The sequence below is a fragment of the Pyrus communis genome, chromosome 12, assembly GCF_041283825.1.
Source record: "Pyrus communis isolate YQ-2024b chromosome 12, ASM4128382v1, whole genome shotgun sequence".
NCBI lineage: Eukaryota > Viridiplantae > Streptophyta > Magnoliopsida > Rosales > Rosaceae > Pyrus > Pyrus communis.
In genome coordinates this window covers 6,106,950-6,126,102 of record NC_142576.1, presented here as the reverse complement: position 1 = coordinate 6,126,102, position 19,153 = coordinate 6,106,950, and the positions used below count along the sequence as shown (strand labels likewise).

Sequence of the window (19,153 nt, the reverse complement as noted above, 5' to 3'; positions counted from 1 at the left end):
TTTTACTATGCAGAAAGAGGGTCCTTGCCCATCCAGGCCTGCTGGGGTAGGATTCTGCCAAGTGGCATCATTTTATATGTACACTTGTATTGCTTTTATTGGTCAGTTCCTAACTAATGAAATGTTAGTTTGGTTGGTTAAGCTGCTCGTTGGCCACCAAACTGGTTGAGTGTTCAGTTTTATGAAAGATGTTCCCGCTGCAATTGGGTTACCAACGAATTCGACAATGCTGTTCACGAAACAACCTCGGGTCCGTTTTTCGTCTTCGATTTCTCAACCATGAAGCCATTCAGACTTGGTTGTTCATGGTGTTGAATGCTGCTGTAGACATCGAAATTTCAATAAAACAAATGTTCACCAATGCATTAAAGTTTTGACGTGTCAAGGCATACATGGCATACGCCACGTGTTGTATAAATTGTACACATGGCGTGTGATTCAACAAAATAGGAAGAAATACCCTTGAAGGATTAAACAAGTTTTTTTCTTCTCAATTTGGGCAATGACAAGGTAAGCACATTTCAATCCATTGAGGATCAAAACAAGTTTTTCTTCTCATGTTGGGCAATGACAAGGCAAGCACACTTCAATCCATTACGGATCAAAGCAAGTTTTTCTCATTTGGGCAATGACAAAGCATACACATTTCAAGTTTAAAATGGTGTTAAGTGGGAAATTAGGCCATAAGTTACACCACTTCAAGTTTAAAATGGTATTAAGTGGGAAATTAGGCCATAAGTTACACCACTTCAATTTCAATATTGCATTAAGTGGGAAAATTAGGCAATGGTGCTTGGAAAGGAAAAAAATATTTTGTGGTGGTCATTCATTCTCAAAGCCTATAAATAGGCTTCTCCATCAAGGTATCAAGCATCAAGGAATTCACAAATACATTTCTCTACTCCAAAATTAGAAGAGAATTCCCCAAATCCTTGAAGCTTTGAAACTCCAAAGCTTCCAACCATCCAAATTCCCAAGAATTCCGAAGGATCAAGAAAGCTCTCTTCGTTCTTCGTTAAATCCTCTTTCAAGATCAAGCCCCGACGGCTCTTGAAGAAAGTGTTCATCCGTTCATCCTAAGCATAAGCCCCCAACGGCCCTTTGGATCAACAACCTCAACAAATCCACACATCCAATCGTTCTTCAAGATTAAGCCCAAAAGCCCTTGAAGATCCGCTCATCCATCAACCTTCAAGATCAAGCCCAAAAGCCCTTGAAGAAATCCACACAACCATTATTCAAGATCAAGCCCCGACGGCCCTTGAAGAAAGTGTTCATCGTTCATCCTAAGATCAAGCCCCAACGGCCCCTTGGATCAACAGCACAAACAAATCCACACATCCAATCGTTCTTCAAGACTAAGCCCAAAAGCCCTTGAAGATCTGCTCATCCATCAACCTTCAAGATCAAGCCCAAAAGCCCTTGAAGAAATCCATACACCCATTCTTCAAGATCAAGCCCAACGCCCCTTGAAGATCCGTTCATCAACTGTTCATCCTTAGATCAAGCCCCGACGACCCTTTGGATCAACAACTCATCCACAAACCTACATCCTACGAGGATAGAATCAGAGGACCAAATTTGAGAGAGATCGTAACCCCAAAATCATAAACACAAAAATATTATTTTGTACACGTTATTCTGGTTTCTTGTTTCAAGGAATCTTTCGTGTTCACAAATTTGGCACGCCCAGTGGGACATCTCTACCTCTCATCTCTATCCTCAAATCATCGAAAAACGCAAATGGCATCAAGAAAGGATCAAGCTGTTCCTGCAATCAAAGCAAAGAACAAGAACATCATCGCCGCAAGTGGTGATATTTCGGGCACCATAACCCGAAGTAAGGCAAGAGCTCTTTTTGCCGCGGCTTCCGCCCCTGCATTAACTCTGTCAAAGGAACAAGAGCACCTGAGGCACGAGCCTGTGATCACCCTAGCCTCGCTAAGGGCATCAAGAGGGGAAAGCCTGAGGAAATACTCAGAGTCCCTACTCTCCGACGCTGATTCGAGCGGCAGTACAACCATGCAAGTCATGACCACTGGAGTAACTTCAATCGAGGAGCAGCTAGCTCAGATGAATGAAGCAATCGCAAAGCTCACACGGACTGCAGAGGAGAAAAACTTGCAAACCGCCGAACTCATCAACCGTCTGGAGGCACAACATGGCCTCAAAATGAAACCAAGCTCTCTTCCAACTAAGAAGACCGAAGAAGGCTTTAACCCAAATGCCTACGAACTCATGTCAAAGGCTAGGCATGACTTTGCTTCGTCTTCAAATCTTGGAAAGAAGGTTTCAAACACCGTCAATGACAAAGATCGTGACCTCACCAAGACTCAAAAGAAGTTGAAGGAGCATGATTACGGAGTTGACAACAACAAAGCTGGACTTTGCTTCACACCAAATGCACTCGTGAAGATTTCAAGCAAAGCGAAAAACGCTAGCGCTCAACACATCAGCGTGAGCATTGAACAAAATCAAGAGGAGCCTAAACCTCCTATTCGAGTGGCAGTCTTCGATAGGCTGAATCATTCAAAACCCAGAATTTCGGCACTTGATCGTATTGGTGGGCAAGACCGAACTTCCGTCTTCAAGAGGCTTAACGCGCCAACATCCCAAAGCTCTGTTTTTGAAAGGTTGTTCAAGCCTAAGAAACAAAGCAACACAACTATCTATCCTCTGCGACGATCAGCTTCGGAAAGATTTGAAGATAATGAGAAGCCTTTTGGAAAGAGGAAGACAACACCAAAGGAAGAAAAGCTCGATGGGTTAGCAGAAAAAGGTGACGTTCGAAGCTTGATTCCTTCAAGGATGAAGCGCCAAGCAATCCTAGAGGTCGACACAAAAGGACCACTGAAGGTAAAGAGGCGCATCATCGTCCACACTGGCAAATCTTCATGCCAACAAACCCAAGAGGACGGCACTGAAGATGAAATCCCTAAGAAAGATGTCACTTCTGGCTCTTTCGACTCAAAGTCTTCACCTCGACTGTTGGGGGCATGCTCCAAGTCAAGTGAAATTGAAGGATGGACTCATGTCACTCCGAAGAAACTGCACGAGAAACATATGTCTTCTCCACAAGTGCACCAATCAGAAATGAGGGAAAGCAGCTTTCGCCAACCTCCAAAGCAATGTGAAAATGTTGAAGATAAGAAAATTTCAACACAAAGATCGTTCATGCGCGATCTCTTCTTCATCGAAGACTTATTCAATTTCTCGATCAAGGCTCCTTGCTATGAAGATTGTGAGGAATGCCTTTCAAAGATCGCTTCGAAGAAATTGGACAAGCAGCAACCATCTTGTCCACAAGCTCCTTGTCTGCACGAGTTGAAACTGCAAACGACACCACAAGCTCCTCGTTCGCACGAGCCTAAAAGGTGACAACAAACGCTCCTTGCCTGCACGAGCTGAAACTGCAAACGGCACCAAAACGCTCCTTGCCTGCACGAGCTGAAACTGCAAACGGCACCAAAACGCTCCTTGCCTGCACGAGCTGAAACTGCAAACGGCACCAAATGCTCCTTGCCTGCACGAGCTGAAACTGCAAACAGCACTAAACACTACTTGCCTGACGAGGAGGTGTTCTACATCGACATCTTCCCAACATGGACGATGTTCTTCGACGGATCCGCACGAGCAGACGGAGCGGGGGCAGGAGTAGTATTCATGTCGCCACAAAGGCAAATACTACCTTACTCCTTCCAACTGAATGAGCTATGCTCCAACAATGTTGCTGAGTACCAAGCATTGATCATCGGGCTCCAAATGGCGATCAACATGGAAATCACAGCTCTTGAGGTATATGGCGATTCCAAGCTCATAATCAATCAACTCTTAACTGAATATGAGGTGAGGAAAGATGATCTCGTCCCATACTTCCGGCTAGCGACCCAACTGCTACAAAAGTTCGAAGCTGTGACACTAGAACATGTGCCAAGAAAGGAAAATCAAATGGCAGACGCTCTCGCCAATCTAGCCTCGAGTATGACACTAGGAAAAGATGAAGTTGCATACGTGCCAGTTTGCCAAAGATGGGTGATTCCGCTCGTTAATGAAATGTCACTAGATGATACAAATGTCATCTCAGTACTTCCAGTCGATGCTGAAGAGTGGAGACAGCCGCTGATCGACTACTTAGAGCACGGAAAGCTTCCAGATGATCTCAGACACCGTTCCGAAATACGTCGACGAGCACCTCACTTCCTTTACTATAAAGGAACACTCTATCGACGCTCTCTTGAAGGAGTGCTCCTGAGATGCCTAGGTGAGGAAGAAGTTAATCTAGCCATGGAAGAAGCACATTCAGGTGTGTGTGGGGCACATCAGTCTGGACCAAAGCTACATTTCCGGCTTAAAAGAATGGGTTACTACTGGCCGAGCATGGTGAAGGACTGCCTGGAACACGCCAAAAGGTGCCAAGCCTGCCAATTCCACGCCAACTTCATACATCAACCGCCTGAACCATTACACCCTACAGTTGCTTCATGGCCGTTCGACGCATGGGGATTGGACGTTGTAGGACCAATTACGCCAAAGTCATCTGCAGGGGAAGCTTACATCCTAGCTGCAACAGATTACTTCTCCAAGTGGGCTGAAGCCATCCCTTTAAGGGAAGTAAAAAAGGAAACCGTTGTTCGTTTCATCAAGGAGCATATCATCCACCGATATGGGGTGCCTCGCTACATTATCACTGACAACGGAAAGCAGTTCTCCAACCGACTCGTGGACGAGCTTTGCGACAAATACAAGTTCAAGCAGCACAAGTCTTCCATGTATCATGTTCCGGCCAACGGCCTCGCGGAAGCATTCAACAAGACGCTGTGTAACCTCCTGAAAAAGGTAATCGGCCGAACAAAGAGAGATTGGCATGAAAGAATAAGTGAAGCACTTTGGGCATATAAGACTACACATAGGACTCCTACCCAAGCTACACCTTATTCTCTCGTATATGGCGTATAAGCTGTTCTACCGCTCGAAAGTCAAATTCCCTCACTAAGGATGGCTATACAAGAAGGCTTGACTGATGAAGAAAATGCAAAGTTGCGCCTTCAGGAGTTGGAAGCGCTGGATGAGAGAAGGCTCGAAGCTCAATAACACTTGGAATGCTACCAAGCACGGTTATCCAAGGCATTCAACAAGAAAGTCCGCCCAAAGTCTTTCCAAGCCGGAGATCTCGTGCTGGCATTGCGTAGACCTATCATTACAACTCATAAGACAAAAAGCAAGTTCACATCAAAGTGGGATGGACCCTACGTAATACAAGAGATCTACACCAATGGCGCCTACTTAATCATAGCAGAAGACGGGTTGAAGATCGGCCCCATCAACGGCAGATTTTTGAAGCGCTACTACCCCTAAAGCAAACGCACCACACTCCTGGCCCGCAAGAGCATAAACTGTGTACGGCAAAATCATCATCAAAACCATCACTCATTTGAACTACGTTATGACTTGATCCCTTCTTTGGAAGGGTACGTAGGCAACTTGAAACTTCAAAACTTCAAGTACAGTCACATCAAAATAAATAAATAAATGTTTCATTAAAGAAAGTCAATTTTATTACATCATCAAAAAAAAAAAAAAAAAAAAAAAGATGGAGCTTTCACAAAGGTTGTTCACGTGAAGCCCCACTACGTGGCAAAACTCTAGAAGCGGAAGGCATCGGAGCAGAAGGCATCGGAGCGGGAGGCATTGAAGATAGAGCATTCGAGGCCTCAATACTGGGTGGAACCCTAGATGACCCAGGAAAAAGGTGCCTCTGGAGATAAGTCGCAAGCCTTTGACGGTCACTTTGAATTCGACCTTCAGATTCTTGCAGCTCATCAAGCTTCCTCTTCATGCCCGTCGAATAGTTATTTGCAAGCACATGCAAACTTCTATTCTCGTACTTAAGCTGTTTGATCTCTTGCTTAAGATTTTCCACTTCTGCCATCAATGATTCCACTTGACGGGATCGAGCAAGCAGGCGTTGGCCCATGTTGGACATAGAGCCCGCACACTGAACACTGAGAGCGAGGAACTCTTGAACGGCCAACTCATCGGACCGTCCTGAAAGCAGCCTACTATCTTTGGGAGTAAGGAGGTTCCTAGCTACTATCGTAGCTGTTGTTGCATCCGTCATCACGGAGTCTTCACCTGTAAGAGGGCCATTAGAAGATAAAAAAGACGGGCACCATACCTTACCCTGACGCGGCGCACTGCTGAGACTCAAATCTAAGCAAATGTTAGATAGGTTGGCCATTTTTCAAAGGTGTTAAAAGAGAAGGGTCGGATGGAGAAAAATCTCAAGGGGCTGTTAAAACAAAATACACCGGAGATGATTTTCAGGAATGAGCAACCTTCAAGATGTGGATGTTGGAGGTAATCGATACCTCTATAAAGAGGAGAGGCGACACGACCACCGATTCAAAAATGGAAGAGACACCACTCTTCAAAATCTCAAAAGCCAGATAAAAGGCGTAAGTTAGGCGACGCTTTCTCGGTTTTTCAGAAAACGCGTTCAACTTTGTCAAAAGATCTCTGACAAAGCCGCATCCGCACTACTGTTTGCCATTCAGAAATCAAAGAGGCGCTTGCTCAAAAATCGAAGAAACATTTGTTCAGAAATCGAAGAGACGCTTGCTCAAAAATCGAAGAAGCGTTTGTTCAGAAATCAAAGAGGTAACACCCTCCGAACCTCAAAAGCTGGGCCGCTTATTCAAGGATCGAAGAGTCATCACTCTCTGAATTTCAAAAGCTGGGCTCTTCCAGATTTGTCATCACCCTTCATATGCAACCCCAGCTTTGCAGAAATCACGGGCAACTTTGTCAAAGATTTCTGACAAAGTTGAGAACGCGTGAATCTTACTGTTCAATTACCCAACAGTTGTCGACAATGGTAAAGGAACAGTACCACCACTTGCTATTGGGAAATCCCTATATATGTCAACCTTCATCTTTTATGGCAAGGCAGACCTGCAAAAAAAAAAAATAAATAAATGCCCAACCCTTCCTCACCTCTGAGGGCGCACTCCCAGCAATGCCTCTCGAAATACTCAATTTTTTCTTCTTCCCCAAAGAAGATACCAGATGCCTGAAGTACAGATGAGGCATGAGGAAACGGTAAATCGAAGCATGTGGAGACAAGCACAACAAATATATGTGCTGATTCATTCGCTGCTTCTTCAAAAGCAAAAGTATCTCATATCATCAAGGGCGAAAGCAAAGGTATCTCATATCATGCTTTTTCCCTGTCTTTTCCTTTGCCCTTGTTCTCACCTGCCAAGACAAGGACAGAGAAAGCAATATGTCGGAACCTCCACTCAAACTTGCGCTGCCACCAAGAAGTGAGGGTCCATTCAAATGCAAGGTTTGCATTCAACTCCTGCATCAGAGGACAAATACTACAAGAGAAGATGCTAAACCTGCATAAGGAAATACCACTTCTGCAAAGGGGAGCGAGTAAGGCAAGTGAAAATGATACATTAAAGCATGTGGAGACAAGCAACAACTGCATATGCTGAGCTATCCTCTAACCCTCTTCAATACGAATTGGAAAGATTGAACAAAGAAACAGGTCATCACCTCCACCTCGTGCTTGCCTGCCATGTGTCTGAATCCTGAAACCGCTCATGGTCCTATTTTCACTCAAGATCAAGCCTCGATGGCCCTTGAAGAAATCACAAGCCCGATTCAAAATCAAGTGTTCTCCACCCTTGAATCAAATTCAACTCCAGATAAAAGGAGTAAGTTCAGACCTTCGGGGGAGACCAAAAGAATCCTCCAACCCAGTTCAAGACTAAGCTTGTGGAAAATCAACGATTGGAGGAAACCAGAAAATCTTCCAGTCGAACTCAAGATCAAGCCTCGATGGCCCTTGAAGAAATTTCCAGCCCAGTTCAAGACTAAGCCTGTGGAAAATCAACGATTGGAGGAAACCAGAAAATCTTCCAGTCGAACTCAAGATCAAGCCTCAATGGCCCTTGAAGAAATTTCCAGCCCAATTCAAGATCAAGCCTCGACGGCCCTTGGGTTGACATCTACATTAAGGGACTTCAAAACGCATCTTCTACACGTGACAAGCACATGTCTACGACGCGCCTTGAAGTGGGGGCATTTGTAGACATCGAAATTTCAGTAAAACAAATGTTCACCAATGCATTAAAGTTTTGACGTGTCAAGGCATACATGGCATACGCCACGTGTTGTACAAATTGTACACATGGCGTGTGACTCAACAAAATAGGAAGAAATACCCTTGAAGGATTAAACAAGTTTTTTTCTTCTCAATTTGGGCAATGACAAGGTAAGCACATTTCAATCCATTGAGGATCAAAACAAGTTTTTCTTCTCATGTTGGGCAATGACAAGGCAAGCACACTTCAATCCATTACGGATCAAAGCAAGTTTTTCTCATTTGGGCAATGACAAAGAATACACATTTCAAGTTTAAAATGGTGTTAAGTGGGAAATTAGGCCATAAGTTACACCACTTCAAGTTTAAAATGGTATTAAGTGGGAAATTAGGCCATAAGTTACACCACTTCAATTTCAATATTGCATTAAGTGGGAAAATTAGGCAATGGTGCTTGGAAAGGAAAAAAATATTTTGTGGTGGTCATTCATTCTCAAAGCCTATAAATAGGCTTCTCCATCAAGGTATCAAGCATCAAGGAATTCACAAATACATTTCTCTACTCCAAAATTAGAAGAGAATTCCCCAAATCCTTGAAGCTTTGAAACTCCAAAGCTTCCAACCATCCAAATTCCCAAGAATTCCGAAGGATCAAGAAAGCTCTCTTCGTTCTTCGTTAAATCCTCTTTCAAGATCAAGCCCCGACGGCTCTTGAAGAAAGTGTTCATCCGTTCATCCTAAGCATAAGCCCCCAACGGCCCTTTGGATCAACAACCTCAACAAATCCACACATCCAATCGTTCTTCAAGATTAAGCCCAAAAGCCCTTGAAGATCCGCTCATCCATCAACCTTCAAGATCAAGCCCAAAAGCCCTTGAAGAAATCCACACAACCATTATTCAAGATCAAGCCCCGACGGCCCTTGAAGAAAGTGTTCATCGTTCATCCTAAGATCAAGCCCCAACGGCCCCTTGGATCAACAGCACAAACAAATCCACACATCCAATCGTTCTTCAAGACTAAGCCCAAAAGCCCTTGAAGATCTGCTCATCCATCAACCTTCAAGATCAAGCCCAAAAGCCCTTGAAGAAATCCATACACCCATTCTTCAAGATCAAGCCCAACGCCCCTTGAAGATCCGTTCATCAACTGTTCATCCTTAGATCAAGCCCCGACGACCCTTTGGATCAACAACTCATCCACAAACCTACATCCTACGAGGATAGAATCAGAGGACCAAATTTGAGAGAGATCGTAACCCCAAAATCATAAACACAAAAATATTATTTTGTACACGTTATTCTGGTTTCTTGTTTCAAGGAATCTTTCGTGTTCACAGCTGCATGTATGTATCTTGAGTTGTACCGTTAGGTTGCAAGAGCACAAGGCAAACATTACTAAGCATTTCATGCAGTACAGTGAAAAACGAGCGAAAACTCGAAACAAAGCGAGTTTCTTTCCTCTTGCTATAGATAGGTCTTTATATGGTGACATCTTACATAGTTTTACATAAAACTAACTGCGACATTACGCTATTAAGGTTACATTGAGGCTAATTATTAACTTAACCTAATTAACTTGGGTACAAAAACCACTTCTTATTTGACTTAAGGCCATGTAGTGGCGTTTTTTCGCTGTTTGTATTTTTGATCGAGCATATACATGTCCACCTCATTTCTGGAACCAAAGTTTTCCTTGTGTTTGCATATGGCTTCTCCGGTGCCCGTAATCTCAGTTTCCATGATTATCGTAATTTCACAGAGGTACAGGGCATACGTGCAACTTCCTCACCTGAAAAAATATGTTTTGGTAAGATTTTCTACCAAAATACCTATTATTTGAACAAGAATCGCTATCCAGTCCTACCTCCCGTATCATATTACTCTTCAAGAAGGGCTTGAAGTTGCATATGCCTTTTGGGATTCACCTGTCAACTTCGTTTGGGATATTGGCCTTGCCGAGATAAACCTGTTGCATCTCTTCTCTCCAGATCTGCAAGCACAGTGATTGGTAAATTTCTTAGTTCCCTCAGTATTTTCCAGTGTGTGTGTGTGTGTGTGTCTGTGAGAAAGAGATGAAGCATAGAACAAACTATGACTGGAAGAAATCTCAGAGAGAGTTCCACACCGTGTCACGAAATTGCACCCGGATATGAGGCACATTTGTTTTGTGGATATCATTTCCACCTGGTCCTCTCTTGTAGTACTCTCTACCGATCCAGTGCGACTGCACCACAAAATTGGATGACTCAAGTTCAACTCTAGAGGAACTAATCGGACATATTATATGCCATTGCAGAGAAATCATAAACATAAAACTTATCACAAACCAAACAAATGTGGTTAACATACTAAAGAAAACCAATTGCAATATGTGAGAACTACAAATCATGTATGTCGGTAACGCGGTAACTTACCTTCAGTGCATGTGAAAAACCTGATTGGTAGACTGAATTACGCGCAATTTCACATAGATCACATGAGCTCAATTTCCATACCTGCAAAGGAAGAACTTCTAAATATTTGGGCCTTTATATACCTTTAGCTTAAGTGAGAGTGAGTAGAGAGAGAGAAAGAGAGCGCTCACAGAAGCAGCTATACTATATTCTTCCACCAAAGGTTCTTTTGTTAAGTGGATTTGGAGAGGATCATCGGTGGAAAGAGAAACATTAAGACCCCGTAAGAAAAACATAGGAAAAGGGTTCCGATGGTAGTCCAAAAACAACGAATTGTTGCTCAGGGGTGACATAGCCAGACCAATCTGATGAAACAAACAGCACATGGCAGCCAATCAAAAATTGCAAATGATACGTCGCTTATATAAAATAAGAATATTTTCTCTTCCTTACCTGGGCTAAGTAATACAGATATTGAAGTACAGGAGATTTTCTCAAATTGATTCCATGTGCAATATTATTTGCGGTAAGAAATGTTGCAGCAAGGTGGTCAATGTCACCAGCCTGAAAAATATTGAATAAATGAGTTTCACATTATGAAATACTTGTGATCAAATAGAAAATAAATCTTTTAATAAATACCTCCCCAGAATGTGGACGGAATTTGATTGTCGTCATGCCCTTAGATTCACGAAGCTGAAAACAAAATTCCAACAGCTCAGCACTTGATGGCAATTTATGACAAACATATATGAAGTATCACAATTTGGAAGACTACAAAACGAGATAAGCAACCAATAAACATCGTAAATAAACATCGAAATATGTGAGCAAATATGCAAACCAAGCCATGTAAAGTTAAGAACCAAAATTCGTGAAATCTAAGCCCTGGGGTTGCAACCAAAATGAACGAGACAGACAACTTTGGAAGAAGAAAAGGAGGATTCCCAAGAATGCTGCCCTAGTCAAAGTTGTTCAGCCAACTTGTATGGGGAATAGAATGTAGGTAATAGAATACATAGTACGGTATAAAATTCTCTGTCTGCAGAATATGTACCTTGTTTAATGCGTAGAGATTAGCATAACAGTAGTACACGTAGTATGAAAATGCAGGATTGAATACATTGGTCCATTGTGCTGGTGTTGGCATGTGTTTCGTGGGGCGTCTTTCAGGCTTGGTCTCATCATCCACCAAATCTAACCCCACAACCTGGAATTTCAAACATTTTTAACTCAAGCATTTATTTTGGAAATAGATAAATGCTTCGAAACATGAAACACACACACGAGAGAGAGAAAGAGATGTTTCAGGGAAAAGATTGTAGATTTTGACAAGATGGCAAACCTGTTTCAGGAAAACGTGCAACTGTGGATGGGAATCTGGATCTACAGTAACCTCAAACAGTGGAATAAAGATATTGTCAAGAATGTTCTGAAATGATGTTACTATTCCCATTTCCTTGTATATATTGTACAGCCGGGGCAGCTGAAAGAAGAAGAAACATACAAGCACTAAACGTATGAGTAGCATTCACGAATTTTATCTGAAAAAAGTACTTAAGTGGAACAGTACAATACAATCCCAAGATTATTACAAATGTTACAGAGAATTACAATTTTTCCATTTACCTGAATCAACCAAACAACATTCCCACTGTACAATTCATTGTTCACTATCCAACTGGCCATTTGGTCCCACTCACTCTGCTTCCTACCATAAATCGATACCCTGTACTCAGCCATCTGCAGAAAAAAAATGGAGCATCAGGCGAGGCTGATCTATCCAAACATACAGAAAGATAACAAAGACAAACAAGTGGCCTTTGGTTCCATAGTCAGACATGGCAAGGGAAGGATTACTCAGAAACCTAAATCTTATCCACATATCCCTATGGTTAAATGAATTTAGATAAATCAAGAAATCACACAATTAAAAACTCGACCACAATATGGAGAACTAATCTCATCTTAACAAGCATACTTGCAAAAGAAGCGACTAAGAAGAGAAGATAGAAACTAGAACATGTATAAAAACCCATCCGCAAACAGAAGAGCAAGGAAGCACCTGATATTTACTGGCAGCAAGATCAGAAAACACTTGCTTTGTCAGCTCAGCAAGGAAACGTCCTATTCAAGAAGAGATTATCAAATCCCACAGTTTATATATTGATCAAAGACAAAAAACTAAGCTTCAACAAAATTGATTTGAACTGGATAGAAACGACTACTCAAGCTCATGGTTTAAGATATCTAATTCTTAACTATAACCCAGTAACCTTATAATAGTTGAGAAAACAAAAAACTATACCTTGAATAAGATTATCCTGCTTAAGGAAAATCTCCCGGAGCCTACTTTGACCACAAGGGTTGTACTTAAGATTAAACTTATCGAAACGATGAAATGTGCTCTTGTCAGCATGAACATCCAAAAGGTCAACATTCAGGTCGTATCTGTTGAAACAAATGTGAAAAGATATTACATCCGGCATCTTAAAATATACATTACAAATACCTGAACAAGGATTGATAATAAGATAAGAAATGTATCTTTTTTATTAATTAAAAGAGGCAAACGAATACCCAGTCAAATCCAAACTCTCAAAAACCTCTTTCAAGGTCAAATAGGTTCCATCTCTAAATATTACAACCTGATAAGAAGCACAGAACTTGAGGTATTAGTGAAAATCATGCAATAACCATAACCAAAATTACAATAAATCTCATTGCAACCAACAGTTGAGTGACTATATGCATAGCACCTTACAAACTTGATAGTTTGGAATGATTATCCACAGTTGATAGAAATAAATGGAAGAAAAATGAGATAACTGCTGGACAACATATCTGCATAATGATTTCAAATTACCTCATCAGGCTCCTTCCTCAACTTTGATTTTATAAACCTCAACAAATGTTTCTGGTTCATGCATGCTGAGTGATGAACATGTGTATCTACTTTTCTGACATTATAAAAGTCACGATGAGGAGCACTTTTCTGAGCCAGAAACTCCCTATCCGCATTAAGCATTAAGTGAAGATTGAATTTCTGAATGATTGACAAAAAAGAACATTGTCAAACAACTATTACTACTGCTGCGTAGAAAAAAGCATTGGAAGGCATCTTAATGATTAAAAAATTATCAACAAGTCTTTTTACTTGTTCCAGAAGATTCAGCCGATGATGGCATAAAGTTCTGATATTCCCTGCTGCTATAACTCGGAGTATGTGATGTAGGTCAGTGAAAAACGTTGTTGCATCAGCAACAGGAAAAAGTTCTTCTTTTGCTGCAAAAGAGGAGGGAGGGTAAATGTGCATCAAGATCTCTACATATGAAAATCATCAAAAAGAACACAAACGAATAAAAGTCCCTCAGATATGACAAACAAACACTATGCACAAAAACAGCCACTTACAATCTTCATTTGGATACACATGAATGACCCCGTCTTGCATTTCGAAATAATGCTGCCAAATAAAGGAGAATGTTAATTGGACAACAGAAGAACACAGGTTTCCTGAGTTATAGCTTATAGACTAAATTAACAAGTACAAACTCACATCAGATTTCCCCTCAGGAGTATATAAAAATGGTGCTGGGTTGGGTTTTGGGGTACTTGGGTCTGTTATAATTTCTTTCTCCCACGGAGCAACTGTCTCACTGAATAAATATCTTTTTCGCAATTTGAGGCATTCTTGAAGAACCTCGTATACCTCCGCTTCATCGCTAGATGGCACTTCTGAAAAATTATAGATAAAGATAGAACCATGAAGATGACATCCTGATTCCCCAGTTTCAATATTACAATTTACAATCAGCTTCTTAAAACTACTTCAAAAACACCATCATTGAATCATTAAAACCAACAAATAGGAAGCACAAATATGGTAAACAGGGGAAGTTGAAAGGAACAATGTTCAGATTTTGACCACGAACATTGTACAACCATGAATATTTCTTCAAAATGATATTGAAAATTTAATAGAACTAATGTATTAATATATATATATATATGACTACTCAGCAAAAAGTCATGTTCAATCATATACAGCAGTCAGCAGGTCTATCCAAAACGCTTCACAGGTACACATATTTGTAAATATATGCATGAAATAAATAAACAAATCAACCAAAAACGTGTATATCTAGCAAAGAGAGAATTCATACCCGTTGGAGTAATTTTAAGTCGTGCAAAAGTCTCTTGTTCTGGCTCTTTCCTTAGGATATCAGCTGCAATTGGATCAGGCTGGACACCATGCAGATCACCAGATACACTATGGGACCTAATCATACTTGTAGCAGCTATAGGTATTTGCTCTCCGTTGGCATTAACATGGTTCGGTAAATTTTCATATATGATCTTACCATCTGGCCCCTGTAAGTGATGTCAAAGTAATCCAGAGATCCGTATGGAAGTTTCATGAATAACAGAAATCAACATAAATAGTTCGCCTGATAAATAAACTTTAGCTGGATTGTGTAATAATAATGTGTGGCCACAACTAAAGTCCAACAAGAGCATGTCACTTTAACTTTAGTGCAAGTAATATTATGGTTGTTTGCACCGCCTCTGACAGACAATGCACAGAAGCTGAATAAACTCACCACAGTGCCAAGTTTAGAATTGTCAGTCATGTTATCCTCATCATCTGATCCTTCTACGCTCTCAAAGGCACTTGCACTTGCAACTGGAGACTTGGGAGAAATTTGTTGGATAAGACTGCCGGTTCTCTTAACTGAATTCGCACGCTCAGTAGATTTCCCTGAAAAAGAAGAACTCTGTACTTAAACAGCACAGAAAAATGGCACCTATCTCATTGGTTTGTTCATATCAACAATTTGAGGATGACAGAAAGTAACCTTAATATCTTACTCGAAGGCAAGAAATCAAATCAGAGGTTAAATTGGAAACTCATGAAACACTAGGCATTTAAACATTTCTATTATTTCCCATCCTGATAACAATTTCAAGCATAAACAAATTTACATTATGAAAGAAAATATCTCCACGTTACTTGCATTAATCTCATTGTAAGTTCTTTGCCACCGTGACCCAGCCTATAGTGCCACTTAAGTGTTAAGGGGAAATTTAAAATCCATTTGCCAGTTTGCACATGGATAACATATGCTTGAAAAATTTGTCTCATCGCATTTGTGTCGTGTATAGAAAATTTGTCTCATCCGGTCTGTTTCGTATATATTAAAATTGTCGTATACAATCTGTGTCGTGCAAAGTAAGTATCTTTCCCTGTTGTTATTCGACAGTTAAAGATTTGCTCACACAGAATTCTATCAATTTCTTTTCTTTGTTTCTTTCTTCATGGGACAATCAAGTAACTTCATGAATCACAGTAGCCACAACATACCTAATCCGGCGGTGGCTTCCAACAACTAAGTTCTCAGACCGAAAAAACACAAAGTATTGTTCCTTGGTTAGGCTAAAGAAATGAAAGTAAATGAGTGTCCTTCCTATGCTTCTCAACATAAAGATACACCATTTATGCCAATACCTATTAGCATTTCAATTAGTACAAACTTATGTTACAAAATACCAATACATAGTAATTTAGAAGGAGTACTTAAGGCATTGATAATCTAATGAAAACCATATCACAAGTCTAAGTGATGAAGCCAGTCCAAAAAGCCACGACGTACTGCTATACGCATCAAATTGAAAGTCAGAAATTAAAGCGAAATTGATTACTGTAGTGACAAGTTCAGCTGAGCCATACCTTCCGGGAGAGTGTGCAGCCTCGGCAACCCCTCCGGAATACCGTCGACGGGAAGGCAGCCGTTGCGCCTATGATCATCGCCGCCAATCCCTCCGGAAATTGCCGTCACGTCGGGCAAAGACGCCGAGTTCCGCCGGTAATAGCCGCTGCCCTTGCGCCGCGCGTGGCTTCTACGCTTCTTCATGCGCTGCGGCGAGTCACAGCCGCCGTCGGAGTCCCCCTCCCTCTCCCTCTCCCTCTCCACCGTCTTGGCGAACTCCAATAGCTGAGTTAGGGTTTTGCGGTGGATGTAGTAGGCCGACACGGCAACCAGCGAAGCTCCAACCAGAGCCGCCATGGCCAAATGTGTCGCTGACGACTCCATTTCTCTCGGCCACTCGCTCCGCTTCCGCTGCTGAGGAAAGGGAATCAGGAGAGAGAAAATGTCGGTCCGATTGGATTGTGTGAGTTCTAGAGAGAGAAAACAAAACCCTACTGAGAGCTGAGCAGGGGGGAGAGAGAGAGAGAGAACAGAGATAGTGCACTCTGTTTGTACTCGGGACAAGCAAGACTTGCGTCAGTATTTATAGGGAAGCCGAGAGCAGAGGAGGACATATTCCCTCTTCTTTTCTTTTCTTTTTTCCTCTTATCGGCGGTGATAGTTATATTAGAAAATTCATTTTTTAAAATTACAGGAAAATGTTGAGTGCTTGCTGCTTTCTTTCGCCGCTTTTGCAGATTAAATTTTAATAATTATTATTTGGCCTTAATTATTTGTACGTTTGAATGCTTCAACTTTTTTTAATTAAAGATGTATTTAAAAAATAATGGGGATGCAAATTAGCTTAGGCTAAAATTTTATTTAGCAATAAATGATAAAAATTAATTTTTAATGGGACAAAACTAGCTTGAGCTATAAAAGAATATTTTCGTTCACCGTCCTATTCATCACCGTTGGATGAGTTTATATTTTAAAATATGTGTGGTGGATAGAAAGATTTTCAAATTTAAACTCATTCAATAATAATAATAAGTAGGCTAGTTTCATGGGTAGTTTCCATTTGGGGGATATATTTCGTCTTTAGCCCATAGCCTTTGCCCCTCCCCTTAGTACCCAACTCGCTTGTCATATTTAAGATCTCTTAGTTACATTTGACGAAAAATATCATTACACTGTTGTACTACATGACCATATATCTAAAATCTCGAGTTCGAATTCTCATCACTGAGCAATCAAATTATTTTTTTGTGTTAGAAGAAATTATAATTGAAAAAAAAAATAATAATAATTTAAACTAATTTAGTATCGAACTCTCATATAAGGCTACAAAGGTAAAAGAACACTGCTTGTTTTGTTTTTATGTGCAATTTTGAATTAATTAGTTTAGAGTGGTGTGGGGTCAACCAGTGCGGGTTTGGATTGGAAGAGAAAGCAGAGGGCAGAGGAAGCATTTCGTGTACATGGCACTGTGGATTTGTTGAGTGACTTTCGTTATCCGCGAATACCATGAGATGCCAGACATGCTTGGGGGGGGATTTTCTGGGCACGTAATTAGTTGTAAAGTCAATGATTATTTAACAAAACAAGAAAACGTAATATTGTTATATTTCTTTCCAGCTTTGAGCTTGAAGAAGGCAAATGGAAAATAAATAAATAAATGAGATTTGGTATCCCAAAATAAAGCTTTTTTAATTAATAATGGGATTCGATATTTACATCACAATCCCAAACTAGCAATTTGAATGGGAATGATTTATAAATGAGAAACGTTTGAGGAAGTGTTTTAAAAGTGAGATTTTTTATGGATTCTATGTCATCTTATGTTTTTGTCATTCCATTTTATAATATTAGCACGAGAATTGATGTTAAACTGTAAGGTGACAGAAAGTCCATAAAAAGTTTCACTCTAAAAGAGTTAGAAATGCTAAAGGACTAAGGAGATTTTCTCAAATAATGACTTTATGTCATCTCACAGTTTAACATCAATTCACGTGCTAATATTGTGATAAAAACGTGATGTGACAAGAAGTCCATAAATCTTGTGTACCAATTTATTTTTCACCTTTCAAAGTAAATATATCAATGTATTAAAAAAATAAAATTATTTTTGTCTTTCTACACGTGTTATTATTACATTAAGAAATTAGTATCCCTTAAGCTTAGGCATAGTGTCACATAGACAATATCCAGTCTTGGACGTTTGAGTCATTGACATGACTCGCATTTGGCGATTAAAACCATTTCCAGTCATCTTCTCAAATGTTGTTAAAATCAAAGTAAATTAGGAAATAAAAAGGGAAAAAACGTATTCATGAAGCAAATTCATATCATGATTGAAGTCGATCGTGCTTATTTCTTGCAAAATCAAAAGATTATGACAACATATTCATTGGAAACACTTAGAATAACATTTCTATTTTTATTATACAAACGATATTTTACATTACACGATATTTTGTCAACATTCAAATTGTTGGGTCACATACTTTTACATGACAACTTTGAAAAATAGGATAGTCGAACACATAACCTCTCATGCACTGATTTTGTACTTTTAACCACTTAAGCAATAAGCAATTTGTACTCGTAAACAATTTTGTTTAATCATAATAATGTATAATTGTCGAGTTAAATGACTGTGTATTAACCTAATAGATTTGCAAGCCTAATTTTAAGAACGTCAATTAATGATTACTAAGATGCGTTGTTATCACAATAACGTTAATGATTAGTTTCCAACTCGTTTATGCACGCGTGTATGGTTAAAGGAATGTTTAACTATTAACGTTATCATTCAAATTGATATGTGCACATTGAGAGAGGAGAAGAGAGGAAGATGCTGTTGGACTCATAACCTATGTTAACGGAAATGTAATGAAACCCACCCTCTTTTGGACTTGTAACCAAAATAGGAATCCGATCCCCGTGATGCCCATT

At 40.3% G+C, this 19,153-nt stretch overlaps 1 protein-coding gene across 2 annotated transcripts; it reads right to left on the bottom strand.

The window, feature by feature from the left end:
- Positions 1–9,547: 9,547 nt before the first annotated feature.
- LOC137745329 (AMP deaminase) lies at positions 9,548–16,849 on the bottom strand. Of its 2 annotated transcripts, none has more exons than XM_068485273.2 (20): positions 16,237–16,849; positions 15,110–15,267; positions 14,672–14,879; positions 14,065–14,243; positions 13,920–13,971; positions 13,663–13,790; positions 13,372–13,551; positions 13,086–13,153; positions 12,814–12,956; positions 12,571–12,632; positions 12,135–12,248; positions 11,851–11,991; positions 11,563–11,715; positions 11,148–11,201; positions 10,959–11,069; positions 10,697–10,870; positions 10,527–10,607; positions 10,238–10,336; positions 10,038–10,102; positions 9,548–9,901 (listed from the first exon to the last, which is right to left on the bottom strand). In XM_068485273.2, exons 1-20 carry the CDS (start codon positions 16,598–16,600, stop codon positions 9,898–9,900), a joined length of 2,538 nt encoding a protein of 845 aa, XP_068341374.2. In that variant the 5' UTR covers positions 16,601–16,849; the 3' UTR covers positions 9,548–9,897. The 2 variants fall into 2 exon arrangements, with proteins under 2 accessions (XP_068341374.2, XP_088537628.1); XM_088681502.1 differs by having other exon boundaries at positions 9,977–10,102; positions 16,237–16,847.
- Between the last annotated feature and the right edge of the window lie 2,304 nt (positions 16,850–19,153).

What these genes read in the sequence shown, in the direction of transcription:
- LOC137745329 (XM_068485273.2), bottom strand. Translation starts at nt 16,600, where the DNA reads ATGGAGTCGTCAGCGACACATTTGGCCATGGCGGCTCTGGTTGGAGCT. An exon ending in GAGAGTTTGGATTTGACTGG is followed by an intron (nt 12,957 to 13,085) that starts GTATTCGTTTGC and finishes TTGTTTCAACAG; the next exon opens with ATACGACCTGAATGTTGACC. An exon ending in ATGTTGTTTGGTTGATTCAG is followed by an intron (nt 11,992 to 12,134) that starts GTAAATGGAAAA and finishes TTCTTCTTTCAG; the next exon opens with CTGCCCCGGCTGTACAATAT.